General features: G+C 49.8%; 1 protein-coding gene across 1 annotated transcript; it reads left to right on the forward strand.

Moving 5' to 3' along the window:
- Positions 1–12564: 12564 nt before the first annotated feature.
- Positions 12565–14096, forward strand: GLAREA_02511 (Zn2/Cys6 DNA-binding protein; the record flags this gene model as incomplete). The annotated part of the gene is made up of 2 exons (XM_008087597.1): positions 12565–13047; positions 13104–14096. The coding sequence occupies 2 exons, from the start codon at positions 12565–12567 to the stop codon at positions 14094–14096; spliced, it is 1476 nt and encodes a 491-aa protein (XP_008085788.1).

Here is a 14096-nt window from a genome sequence, read left to right on the forward strand (position 1 = left end):
GGTTGAGGATTGAGGGTGGGGTATGTTTTTGGAGGGGGCACGGGATTTGAATATCGCATATTGCGAAGGATAGATGTTGGGGGCGTTGGTAGAGGGTGTTGGGTGCTTGGTTTTGGGTTGCGTTGGATCAGGTGGTTTGATAGCGAGGGCTGGTTTGGTCTTGGGTTAGGTTTGATTGTATGGCTTTAATAGCGATGGTCGTTTTGGCCTACTCATAAACGCTAGTGTAGGCTTGGATTGTAGTGGTTTTAGCGAATACGAATTTTTTGAAAGTGAAATTACTCATGTCCTATTGTAATGCTTGTAACGAAATATACCAGTGTTGAATTTTGAAGATAGCTTCACAGAGCTTTATCCGATATGATTCAAACTGGCTGATTGTATTATGATCTTGGCTATGAAGACGGGTCAGAGACGGAAATCTCTTGGTTAATGAGTGGAATAACTAGTCACCCAATTGATATAAAGTTAAATGTATTGAGTATTATAATCGCCTACAACCCCACATGCTAACGGAGAGAAAAGATATTGGTGTGTATTGTCAATCGAATTTTAGGATGCTACTTATTCTCTTGATTCAAAAGGGTCTTCTTTCGTAATATCAGAACTCTATAAAAGGGTTTGTAATTACTAAAATAGGCAGAAGACGACATTTGCACATTTGTTATACCATTCCTACGACGTTGCCCACAATGCGGTGATAGGAAGATTCCTTGCATTCTTGTTTTCTGTGTCCCTTGTTTTTGGCTCGTTAAGCACATATTCCATTGGGCTTGTCCTGGTGTTATTATACTGGCCAAATCTAATACCAGCGAGGACAACACTGGAGCTATCAGTGTTCCGCATCCGGTATAGTATATCAACATACCTCCCTTGTTCAATCGGCTTTGGTACCTACATAGGGCCAAAATAATTGGTAAGGTACTATACCCGAGTATACCTGGCTGGGTATCGGGTTATCAGAATAGATACACCGTTCGTTCTGGATGCTCTGTTCTGCTTCTTAGGGTTTACGTGGACGTCTGAGTTCAGTCTATAACCTGGCCTTGGGGGAAATACAGTAGAAACACATGGAGAGGATTTCATCACAATCATAATAGAGCTGAAGATTGTTTAGGTTCTGTTTTTGCATTATATGACCACGCATTACAAAGCGATAATTCCTCTTTCTTTCCCTCTCTCGAAACCAATCATCTCCAAACCCTTATACACCATTCCTTGATAATCCATTTAATACTTTCCCCTCCCCCACAAACAAAAACCACGACTCCTGGTCTCACAACCCACTCCCACATTTATACTTCTATCCTCTTAATTCTCCTTAGCTGATCAATTATCTGAGATGCCCGCTTTCATGTGTGAAACTGTAGTTAGTTTATATATCTCTCAATTCGCCTTTTGTTTTTATACGCCTTTTGTTTTTCTATCAATTTGTTGATCATCATAGACAGGCTGATGAGGACATTAAATCTTAAACAGTTTATTATTGTCAACAACTCTTTCCGAGCTACTCACCACCTTCAAGAATACCAAACAGAACTCATAGTCACAGTTCTCAACTCCATTTACTTAACTTATTTCCCTACCCCACTCCTTGCCTTATAAATCTAGGAGTGGGTGCATGGTACTTTGCTTGATCCATGCATTATGTTTTCCTCTAGTCGGTGGATTTCATGCGGGCTGCAAAAATTCCTGACGTCAATATCGATAGATGAGAACATCAGCGCTAAGAAACAAAGATACTCGAGTATACTGAAAGCATACTCTGCAATAAAATGACGAGTTCGCCGTAAAGTAAGGCGAGAAGGTACAAGCTCACTCCCAGTAAGCTGAAACTCAAATCCTAACCAACCAAACCCCCAACCTCGTAAACAGAAATTCTGGAATTCAGCCCTGTGACTTACCGAGATACAAGCGGTACAAAGATAAGCAGATGAGTACCACTGTCTGACACCCGTACAAACTTACAGATACAATTGCTGTGCTTTTAGAGTAAGCTCAGACTGTGCTCTGTGACCTGGGTTTATCCTGTCTCCATTAGATTAATGAGTTTTGCGTCATTGATGCTCTGCGAGCAGGAGTGTCTCTAACGGCGCAGGAACCCAGAAGCTAGCCGACAAGTCCAGAATATACATACCAACACCCACCTTTGGAACTTCGTTCCGGTCCATCGCTTGTTGATCAGTTTCCTGCAAACCAACGACTTACCAATCTTATCCCTTCTGGGGGCCGTTGCATACACAAGCGCTCCATCCAACACTTTTCCCGGAAGGCAAACGCAGACTCTCGCCCGGCAGCCAACATCTACACTACCCTTCCCTCCATCGCATCCCAAGCCAATCTATCTGAACAAAGTTCTTCAACGTACAAATCCACGATCCAACCTTCTCCTCATCTGAGGAAGAGGGAAACTTCCCTCTTAAGATCTAGGTGCATACACAACACCCCCTCTACCCACCACAAACGGGAATCCTACCCCTCCCTCACACCAGCACGAAGAAAGGTCTCCTCACCAACACCCCGCCCCAAACACATTGCCAAACCAACAAAAGAGAGGGAAAACCGTGACCGCCCGCACACCAACACTCGGTATGCGAGGAAAGAATAGGATAGAGAGAGAACACGTATGCATGTATACATGTATGTACCCGAGATTCAACGGAAGGAAAAGAAGAGATTTTCTTACCTGTTGGAGTTGTAATCATCAATCAGCGACTGCGCTGGATTCAACACCCCGAGCTCTCCCAGATAACGCCCAGCACGTCGATAGACCAGAAATTCTCGAAACTGCCGCTGCTTCTACTATGATCTCAGACGTAAGGCTAACGCAGCGGTACGGAAAGATACATCAAACACACAGAATATCCAAACTAATCCCAACAATTAGCAGGCATCCCAGTCAATATCCCCGCATCTTGAGCTTACCGTGCATCGACGGGAGGTTTGTTGATAGGCAGTGTAAAGTTTTGATGAAGTTTCCTTAAGCGCAGAGAGCGAAGGAATAATGTGAGTTATCGCTGAGGTGTTATAGATAACTGCTTTCTTTAGGAAATCGACGGTCAATTCTGGAAGTAATTGAACCTTCAACACACTACAACAGTGCTGTAAACATTTCTTGAAAATGATCAACAGTTTTCCATCTGGGATTGAGTTGGACTTCCAGCCGAACTTCCCCCATTGTGTTTCCTATTTATCCGTCGGTGGACTCCGACCTGCCATTTCCTCTGCGCGATTTGGAGATGTCTTATTACAGTCAAGACTAATGACCCAAACTGACGTGGTGCACCAGGGGGTGACATAACTCTCTGCGCAGCCAGAAACTCTAAGTAAGGTTTTAACAACGAAACAATATCCAAACTTTTTAATTTTTTGATCGGGTCGTAGTTTTAAGCCTCGCAAATAAGCCTATGTTAACAGAAATACGATATTTAGCTGTGACGCTGAGTTATCCGCTTTCGAAGTTCCTGGGTGCGCAGAGAATTGTGTCACCCACTGGTGGTGCAGCACACAAGAAGAGGCTTGCAAACGAATGACAGGCTAATCATCCACATGACCTGACGGAACCCAGTATGCAGTGTTGCGTTTGTGCAACGCGCGGTTTGCGTGCAGTGGGAATTCCTATTTTCCTCTGTGGCCGATCGCCGAATTTATCCAGCGCCTCTCTGGCGCAGATGAGTTGCCTTGAAAGGCCCCAAGAACACACTTGTTGATGCAATATATCCTGCATATGCTGCCGCGCAGCGAAGAGAAAAATGACTATTGAACCATAATCTGTCTAGGTTGTTGTTAATGTGACACTCGTACATGTGCAGAATCAATGACGGTACTTTCATTAAATTGTACGATTGAGGTGAGACGTTCGCTCGAGGTCGGCGATGATCCTCATATGAGCTTCGAGAAGATGAAGAAATGATTACCCCAGGATGAAGATTGATGGCAACCACGACCCAGAGGTCGCTCGCACACTCTTCGTATCCATGTGGTACTCACACTTTTAGGACCATCTATAGAATGCACACCTTGGGTGTGTGCCATGTACAATTCTCGGGGTGTGCCATTCCTGGTACTGTACGTAAATACATAATTCGGAGAGTAAGTGTACCATGTACAAGTCTCCAGATTTGGTGTTGCGTCTTGGCGGTTCGTCAGCACTACCTAGGTCGCGCAGCGTCAAGGCGGATCTGACAGCTGCGGATATGGCGGTTACTTTCGCCTTTGTGTTTGTAGAGTCGTGTGGCCTTCGTGTCAGCGGGTTCCATTGCTATTCTTGCAGACAAACCAGAGATCATCCGAAGTACAAAGATCCAACATCTGAGGTGGTACTCGTCTACGGGATCTGCCATCGGGCCGTGGATTTGTCCCGCTGCTTCCTTGTTGCAATAATATCGAGATGCAGAAAGGTGTAAACGAGGCTATCGTCACACCACTGTGTGCCTGAACCTAGATCGCGGGGTTGCGACGGTGGGTAGATGGGAAACAACCCCGTCGATTTTCGGCCCTCCATCACATTGAGCTTACCTTTGCCGATGCATATCGCTGTCTAGAATCGCTCGACTGATGCGACAATAGATCTGGGCTGACATGTGTCAGCATGATGATGCATTTGTGAGATCCACCAAGAAGTCAATTTGTAGGTCACATAGCAATCATCTCTGCAGCGCTTGCGCTCTTCGTTTGCACATCAAAGCGTTTTTGATAAAACATTGGTTGTGGAAGCGGTGAAGAGGATTTCCCGTGGACCCCGCATCGTGACCCCTCGCTCATTGTTATCTATCACAACAGCCAACACGGCGGATATTGCGGAGAGGAAGACGCTCACCGTCTGTTGGGTGTTCTTCCCACCCAAATTGTCTGCGGCGATAGGAAGATGTTCAGTACCACGTTGGAGACGAAGAGGGTGCGGAGACCAATAACCATAAATTGCCGTTCTCGATCGCGCCCGTCGTACTTGCCTGATCAAGATGTGAATGCGGTGGTGCTGCTGTCATACGCCGCAATCTATCCTCCCAACAACAAAGACGGCGATGGCTGACTTCAGATAGAACGTGCTGTGGTCCTTCAGGAAGCAGGATGGGGAGGAAGGGCCACGCAGCATGTTGGCGATATTGATATTTGATGGTGGAGGGAATGTCTAGTCGCATTCGCTCCCACCCACGTATCATGTTCTCTCCGGACGGAACCCTTTGTGGGAATACACGACAGATGCCTGAGATGCCTTGATGGGGGATGGATGGGGGATGGGGTGGGCTCGACAGCGCTGCCGACGCCTGAAGGATTTGGCGATTTCTGCTGGCCGGCCCGCTGCAGGACGTTTGCCTCTCCGCTCCCTGTATTCCGCTCCGAGTGTCACAGTAGTGACTAGTCGATTAAGCGAGCCGGATAGGGGAAACCAGCACCAGCAGCACCAGGCTTGGTTCAAGCGGTTTCATTCTCAACCACTCATCCTTCCAGATTGTCCATATTGTGTTTTATTTGACTCGAGCCTGCCAATCATCAACTGCCGTTTCCCTTTTATCCCAATTAGCTCACGGGCCAAGAGAGCCCGAGCTGAGATGACTGCCATGGATGGTGCGAGTAGAGCCTGGTCATCGGTGACCATTGGAATGGGAGCTGGGTGACACTACAGCAGGTAGCCTCCGCTTGTGCTGTGCGCTCAGACGGTCAGGGTAGGAATAGCGGACGAGAGATGGCAAAACGCTGTTTGCGGCCATGTTGGGTGTGCATAATGGCTGAAGAAACCCTGCTGAAGTGCATGACTTGGCCCCCTATCCTTGGTCGTCGTCCCGCGCCGCCTTTGCGGGCGGGAACGCACCATCGGTGCGCCCTGGAAAGATGCAATCGAGGCCTGGAACGGCTACCCGCATGAAGGAAAAGTCAAGTGACCTCCCAATTCAGTCAAGCGGCCTCAGCGGTGAGCTGTGTGTGCCAAAAGTAATATTGGTTGGTTCTTGGGGAACGTTGGCGGTTGATAAACGGACCAAAGTCTGGTTGAATAACGATACGAAGCAATATGGTTGAGGGTCTCGGGCGCTTGCGATATGCGTGTTGTCGTGTCCACTCGACAGCCTCCCAAACCACCCAGGATGTATTGAACAGTGCTCGATGGACCGAAGATGATATGATGCACGCTTTGGTTACTTATGTTACTCGTCTTTTTTGTTCACGAATATCATGCGCTGTCAGAGGGCAATTCTGCGTCAATACGCGTGGCTTCCTGTTTGTTTCGTCGTATGTTTTCTCGTTTGATTCCTCGAACATCCATGATGACCTCGTTGCTCCAGAGATCAAGATTTGGACCCACAACCCTTTCATACTACTGTTGACAAAAAGGAGACCAAGTGGGCTTCTTTTCATAGACATAGCGTGCTTTCCACGTGCTTGTAGTGAGCGCATAAGTATGTTGAATCTCGTGGAGTTGCTGAAGGTTTAGCGCAAAAGCAACAAATCCGGGGAGGAGAGACTGCAGGAGGTTGACAGTAGTGCCGTTGAGATATTGCAATTCATGATCTAAACATGCTGTAAAATGTCATGCGAAACTCGTCTTTCCGCTGCGAAAGAGACGCTGTTCAAAATCGAAATGCAAATATGAGAAGAGCATGTCAAGTCACCGCTCTGCTCGACCATAACTCTCTCGCTTCATGTCCTTCGCTTAGACTCTCTGTAGATACCCTTTGTTTTACTTCGGCAGGAGCTTTCAACACTCAACAACAATGTATCCGAGCATGAGATCTATTTTCGAAGACTGTAGGTTGATGCGAAAGTCCGCTCGTAAGAAAATCGTTGTACAGTTCATTTCCCTCTTGCAGTGGGATCGTCGTTGCAGATGCCGTCTTACTTCGCACAGTCCCTTCTAAGAACAAGCGTACTCTCAACACACTCCAGACACATATCTATGTGCATATTGCTAGTTCGACGTGTGAAGCTCGATGTTGCAAGTAGTCATCCTCTAAAGAACCCTCAACGTTGAGTGAACGGTAGCAGCCACCAATTGTCAATCTTTTATCCGCCAAGTGCGGCTATTTTCTGGACGTTGTTGTGCTCCCTCAGTGTACCACACACCCTCACACCAAAGACCCGTGAACCAGGGTGCGGGTGATCACCTCGGGTCGTGCCTTTCTCGCCTTCAGCCGTGGTGGCACCCACGTTCTGGCTTTAACCATTATCGAAGAGATGCATATTATTCTGCCCACGGTACCCCCTCATTCGTCCCCCGTGGTCCTCAAATCCTAGTGGTGTGCTGCGACAAACGAAACCTTTGTTGCTCCGCATATCTATCTCGCCCACCTCCCCACAACAGCTTGGGAAGATTCCGAGTGTACTGTAGGTAGCGGGAAGCAGCAGAATCTTGTCTGATACGTCGCAAGTCTATAGCAGTACGTTGACGAGTCCATCTGACACTTGCGAGTTGTGACGTGGACTAAGCTCTGAATCCATTTTGGAGCTGCATAAGTTGCGGTCAGTCCCGCTGATGCGACCAGCAGTCATGGCGCGCTCGCTGCTCAATCAAACATGGTCGTACGCTTGAGAACAAGCTCGTGGGAAATGATAATAGTGCGTGAAGGTCTCAACATTTCGTGACTGCAGTCGTATATTGTAGAGCCTGTGGGCAGAAGTGAGGCAGCGTGGAGCGGTATTGGGCATGCGTCCGAAGTTTGTTTTGCTTCTCACATGCCGTAGCTGTTTCGGGGTTATGAGTCGCCCAAATATGCAGCTTTGCGAATGACATTTGGAGATTGCGACTACCAAAGCTTCATCCCAGGTCATCGATTCTACTTCGATAGCAGTGAACTATAAGCTGCTTGTTTGAATGCTTTGCCGCAAGGTCAATGTGGATATCCCTTGAGCCAGTGATTGTTATTCAAGAGGAGGTTGAAGGCTTTAGGGAATTTCACATCACAACTTCAGGTATGGCCCTATTCGTCAGGCAGGTTTGAAGACTAGATTCCACTGGCATGCTTGTGTGCCATTGTTTGCGACAGAAGCTGAAAGTTCGTCACTCCCCAGATGCAGCCAAGCATGCGGTAGTGGAAGATTCGGGGCGTCATTAATACTGTTTCGAAGCAGCATCATACGAGGACCAAGGTAAGGGATACTTGGTGATGATGATAAAAAATACCGTGGTGCGGGTTCAACAGGCGGTAACATTTGTGAGGGATGATAGAGTTCGTCAATTGCTGTCGAACGCCCACCATTGTCTCCACTCAATCACCGGGGAAATTTGCATGTCCCTTCCGCGGCTCGTCTCAGGTCGTAAGGTGTCGTGGCGTATATTAAGAAGAGTTGATTTCCTTCATGGAAATTCTCTCTTTCTTCTCCTCTCCTTTTCGTTGATATATATATCTGTCGTGGTCTACGATTGACGCTTCATCCCCAAACCACGGCCCGCCCCGTCCTTGCATTTTGTGCCTTCCCGCGAAGTTGGCATCCACCTCCCGCGCCCCAGTATTCTTCCTCCTATGCGCTTTCACCTCGACGCAACCATCAACTTCTCTTTCTGCTTTTCCCATACGGACCGAACGGCGCCAGAATTCAGACGAGGAAAGCCGATGAACAAGTAGCTGTCCTGTCCTGAACGAGTCGCACACCAGGAATCGCTTGCCACACTGGAGACTAAAAGGGCGGGATTGTGTCGCAGCGGATCGCGAACGGGCGGCCTGCTAAACCTTGTCTGCGCATTCCTGGAAAGTTCTTTGGGACCTCCCTTGCTGGACGGTTTGGACCTGTCATTGGACGCTCAGTCAACCCTAGCAGAAGCTCGACGCCTGTCAGGGATTTGCACCAGCCGGCAATAGCCAGGGTCAGCTGTTGGGTCGCGAACAGCAAAGACCGCCGAGGATACGAATTGACCCCTCGGAAGGACGACTTTGCACCAAGAGCAGAGACCACAGGTCACGAAGCACTACCAGCAATACGTTGAAAGCAGAAGCAGGAAACTTCACAGCAGCCAAAAGCAGCAAAAGCAGCGCAGGAAGAGCAAGAAACACAGCCCAGCACAGCAATCCCACGTCACGACGTCAGACTCGTACGGAGTACCGAAGTACTTTGTCACCCAGAAAGCTTCTGGAAAGGGCAAGCCGCGGCCCAGCGAAAGTTTGGAGGCGTTTTTCCCGTGCTTGTGCATGCAGCCCACAGTCAGAAACATTCGACGATCAGCGCCATCTGTTGTTCTCCTTCTTCTTCATTCCAAGGCTTCATTGTCCATTTGCAGCGTCTCTTGCAGCCTCTTGAGTCGTAGTGGGGGGTGTAATCGTGTGGTGGTGGTACAGCCGCTGTCTTATCCCCAAACCTCCACCAGATTCAATAGTTGAGTCTCTTCCTCACGAACAGACGACTAGCTCGGCTCTCGAATCTCGATAATTGTCCTTCGATAACGGTACGCTCCTGTCTACTGCGTGCGCCTGCCCTGGCCGCTATTTGCAGCCACATCAGCCAACGCACGATCACGACTGGTCCGCAACGTACAAAATTTTCCAACGTGAAGAAGTGGTCTCTGGCTTCTCATTGCTCCATTATCCGCCCATCATAATCTTCGGCACGTTCATTCGTCGTCCCATTCGCCGGGCCGTCGTTGATTGATCAGCTGCGAAATCTTAGTTGTTGGTGGCGGTTGGCTGCGTGTGGGTTGAGGGTTGAAAAGGTGATACTTTCGCCTCTCGAAATATTAGAGCCGACCCGTCATCGCAAGCCAGCACGAGCGAGGGGCAGCAACCGCAAGGAATTGTTTCTCTGCGACTATTGCCCGTGGTCACATAGAATTGTCGGATCCTGGTCTTGACAGCTTGTTCGCCCTTTGCGCAGAGTTATTGTTCTGACCTCACATCATCTCTCGGTCTTGCTCACGCCGTTTGTGTATCAGCGCTCGAAGCCCATTGAAGTACAACTCCTGGGCGAAACAACGTGCCGGTACTGGTGAGGAATCCTCCCAGCTTGACGACATCTGGATATATCCCAGAATTCTTATTCTCTCTTGCGCGTCGCCGTGAATCTTCCTGCCGGAAGACTTCTTCGCGGGCGTCGCACATCAACCACAATATACGTTGCTGCCATCCGAACTCTGCTGAGAGACAGAGTGTTATCGTGGCAGAAACCGCAGCACGGCGCAATTGTCCTCAGTCTTCCAGACTGTTGGGGTCCAGAGCTCATAACTGCAGCGGTCCCCATAAAAGCTATCAGCTTCACACTCAGCAGGAACATCCTTACTTCGGGCCCACCGCGTGCCATTGCCGTTGCCATTGCAATTGCAATTGCAGAAACCTGAGTGCGCGTTTCCTGCGTAACTTTAGATTGTGATATCTCCATCTTCCAGGCGGCGTATGTACCATTCGGTCGGTTGTGGTGCGATCATCTGTCTCTGTTCTGGTCGCCGTCGCTGTCTCTCGTCGGTACGAGCACACCACACCCTGCATCGCAACCTGGGCGCACCTCCAGGGCTTGTCCTCGTCTCGCCTGTTACCCGAATCTCGGACGCGGAGGCACCCTCGCTCACGCCCCACAGACAGTCCGGTCGCCCAACGCTGGCCCTGCTGCTGCACCTGCACCTGCACCTGAATCCCTACCAGCAAAAAGTCCACACCCACGCATCTCCTCCACCCGCCCTCCACTCCTCACCCACACCACGCATCACCCCTCCCCTCTCTTAGACACCCAGATCCGGTGCTTCATACAGACACCCCTGCTCACCACCTCACCACCACCCTCGTCGAACTTGAGATCATCCTCCTCCGAAACATAAACATAGATCACATCCCCCTCGCTCCACAACTTAATCAATTAATTTTTTTTTGGGTCGCGTCGTCGTTCTCATCCTTTTCCATCGCCTAACGCCGACCTCTCCTCGTCACTCGCAAATAATCTGGTCTGCCATCTTCACTCTCCCATTGTGCACTCGCACTCCCAACGCCAGCACCAACTCCATCTCAATTCACCACCTCGTCTGCTTTCTGCCACCACGCGGCCCATTCCTAATTGATCTGCCCTTGAGCGCGAGCGCTCTTGCGACGTCGACTCTTGAACCCTGCTCTGTTGCTGCAATCTCCATCTTCAGTTATCTTAGAGCATTTTGCTGAAGCCGTGTCACGCATCGTACCGCACACCTCGCGAAGCATCCCTTCTGCACGTCGCATCATTTGGCCGCACGAAAAGAGGCCATCGGTTGATCTAAAATCGGTCCCAGACTTCAACCTTCACAGGCTCAGAAAAGCCATTGACTTGCAGCACCCAAGCGGCTATCTCTTGTGATAACGCAACCACCATTGGTAGAAAATCTCCTGCCGGCTTAGTCTCTATCCGCAAAGTCCCCATTCGAGTTGAAGTGCGCTGCGTCGTCTTGACCTCAAAACTACCACTGCGCAGCAGGATCGAAGAGCAAGAGGCATCTGTTTCACTCAGTCAGTACTGAGGAACATTGTAAATCCAGAGCAGAGATCATACAGTGATCAAAGGTGGGAAATCTCGGGACGTGCCTTGACAGTCGCTGGCGTCAACCACATCATATATCGATAGCTGCTTCGGTACTGAAGATCACTGTGGACGTTCTTGCGCCTCCTCTCGGCCAACAAGAGACACCTCTAGAGCAACACTGTTGGAACTGAGAAAGAGAGGGCCAGGAAGCCAATCGACTGGTCGCTATTGGATATCATAGTTTTAGCCCACCATCAACCACCTTCTCAGGTCGACAACTTGGCCAGAGGACGGACGGCTTTGGTCGAACTGGTGTACAATAAAGCACTTGGAAGGCTATTTCTGAGGAACATCTGCGATTGGTTGTCTGCGAACATTTGTTGTGGTCATTTCGTCTTTTCGGATCACACAACCGCCAAAACCTTAACAATTACGAGGCTGCGTCTGAATCTACACCTCAGGGGTCTCCTTGCGCGTTGTAGCTACGTTCTGCGTCTCGTTGGACATTGTCTTCTCATCATCATCAAACCCTCTGGAATTGGATCGGGAGCTCTGCAACGAATCCCCGGCAGTCCATTTTCTGGCCAGAAAGGTGCAGCTGCAGCGACGGAGCAAGAATTTCGTTCACTAAGCTCAAGCTCCACTTTGGGAAGGCTCGACTCGACCCTAAAGAGGACACCCAGAGTCCTGAATCAATCAATTAGGAGATTCCTTCATCACCGATCCCCAGTCTCTCACCGCTTTCACACCGAGTCTGACACAGACTAGTGGCATTCGATTTCGACGGGCCACCCGTTCTTTCAAGGGGCACTTAGTCGAGTTCCCCTTCACAGCAGCAGCCGGTACATCCCCACTGTTCACTCGACGCATCACATCTTCCCTCTCCTCTCCTCTTCTTAAACAGCTATTCTTCCATCTTGGAAATTGGGTTCGACAGTCTCTATCACTCCGTTATCCACCCGTACACTGTTGCCATCATTAACGACTTCTATCTCAGTCCAGCACGCCGAGACTGGAATACATCATAATTAAGATACATCGACGGCAGCTCCCGCTTGATCGTCGTCTTGTGCTGTAGTTATATATTTGGCATTCAACCCTCCCTCTCCTCAGACCTTGTCAAAAAAACCGTTACTCACGCAAATCGCTCGAGTACAATCCACGATGTCGTACCACGACCGGAATCCCGGTGGCTATTCAGGTCACCGTGATAACTCTGCGTATCCTCGCAATGGACAACCCGCTGATTCGCAATATCCCCCACCACCTGGCGAAGAAGACGACCGAAACAGACCCTATCATCAGCGCGCTCCTTCAAGCAGCAATGGTGTGACCCTCCCACCCATGTCTCCTTACGAGCCCCAATACTCGCAACCAGCTCGCAGCCCCTACGACGAAGCTCGCAGTCCCTACGCCCCAGAAGGACGAGCATACCCTCCACTTGCCCAACCACCGCAAGGAGCCTATCAGCCCCAAGCGACAGGTTACAGTCACGAGCGAAGCTTCCAACCTCAACCTCCACAGGAGTATAGAGCAGGTAACGCACAGGAGTATAGACCAAGTAATGGACAGCAACACATGGCATTCAGTCAATCAGCCCCGCGACAAAGAACCGCAATTGCCTGCAAATATTGCCGAAGACGCAAGGTATGCTCATTCCCATCTAACTGTTCGATTGTATCAAGGTTCTAACTTCTAGATAGATCCGCTGCTCTGGGTTTGATCAAAACCCCGAGGGACGTTGTACCAACTGCCTCCGATTCCAACAGGAGTGCGTTTTTACTCCAGTCTCCTCGCAAGCTCAAGCTTTCGTACCGGCACACGTTGTCTTCCCTCACTTGCGTCAGGCAGCGGCGAACCAGAACCCTCACATGCACCAGGCAATCGGAGACAATAGAATCTCAACCTTTGGAGCTCACGGAGAGCCACTTGGCTCACTTCCTGCGCCTTACGACTATCCCGCACCATCCCCAACAGGGTCGTTCAGCTCAACGGCTGATACTCCCACATCAGAGCATCAAACACCATATATCTTTCGCGCAGGTTATCAATATGCTCGCAATCAAGGCCCTCAAGAGAACTATCCTCCACTTGCTCCTCCACAGGAGAGTTATCCTTATCCGCAGCACGGTCAAGCTACTTTGCCTACACGTCCCCGAGAGGAGCGTCCACGTTCTCGAGAGGATCATTCACGTCCAATTGCACGTCCTCGTAGCCAAGGTCACGGTCGTGCCGCACGCGATCGTAACTCTCCAACATACCGCCCTGAGGCGCGCGATCACCCCTCTCCATCATACCGTACCTCTCCAACAAGCTCCGAGTCACGCAAACGCAGAGCTGTAGAGGACGCTCATCCATCCATTCTACCTCCGCCCATGCCAAGCCAGTCATCTTACCCACGCTCGAACAGCGGTGGCAGACGTCAAGGAGACGACGAGTTGAGACTTCCTCCTGTCACTCCAGGACAACAAGCGTCTGCAAACTACTCCCCTGGTTCTTCCGCATCTTCTCACTCGAATCTTCAACCACCTCTTCAAGGTGGCCTGCCCCCCATGTCGCGTACTCCTCCACCTCGTACCAGCCCAGGTGCAGCTCGTACCGATCGTGTTGACCCGATGAAATTGGGCAACATTATGGCTCGAGACAATGAGGTAGACAGGAAGATGCTGGATAGCTTTAACAAGAACAATAAGTAG

Source organism: Glarea lozoyensis (genome assembly GCF_000409485.1).
Source record: "Glarea lozoyensis ATCC 20868 chromosome Unknown GLAREA6, whole genome shotgun sequence".
Taxonomy (NCBI): Eukaryota; Fungi; Ascomycota; class Leotiomycetes; order Helotiales; family Helotiaceae; genus Glarea; species Glarea lozoyensis.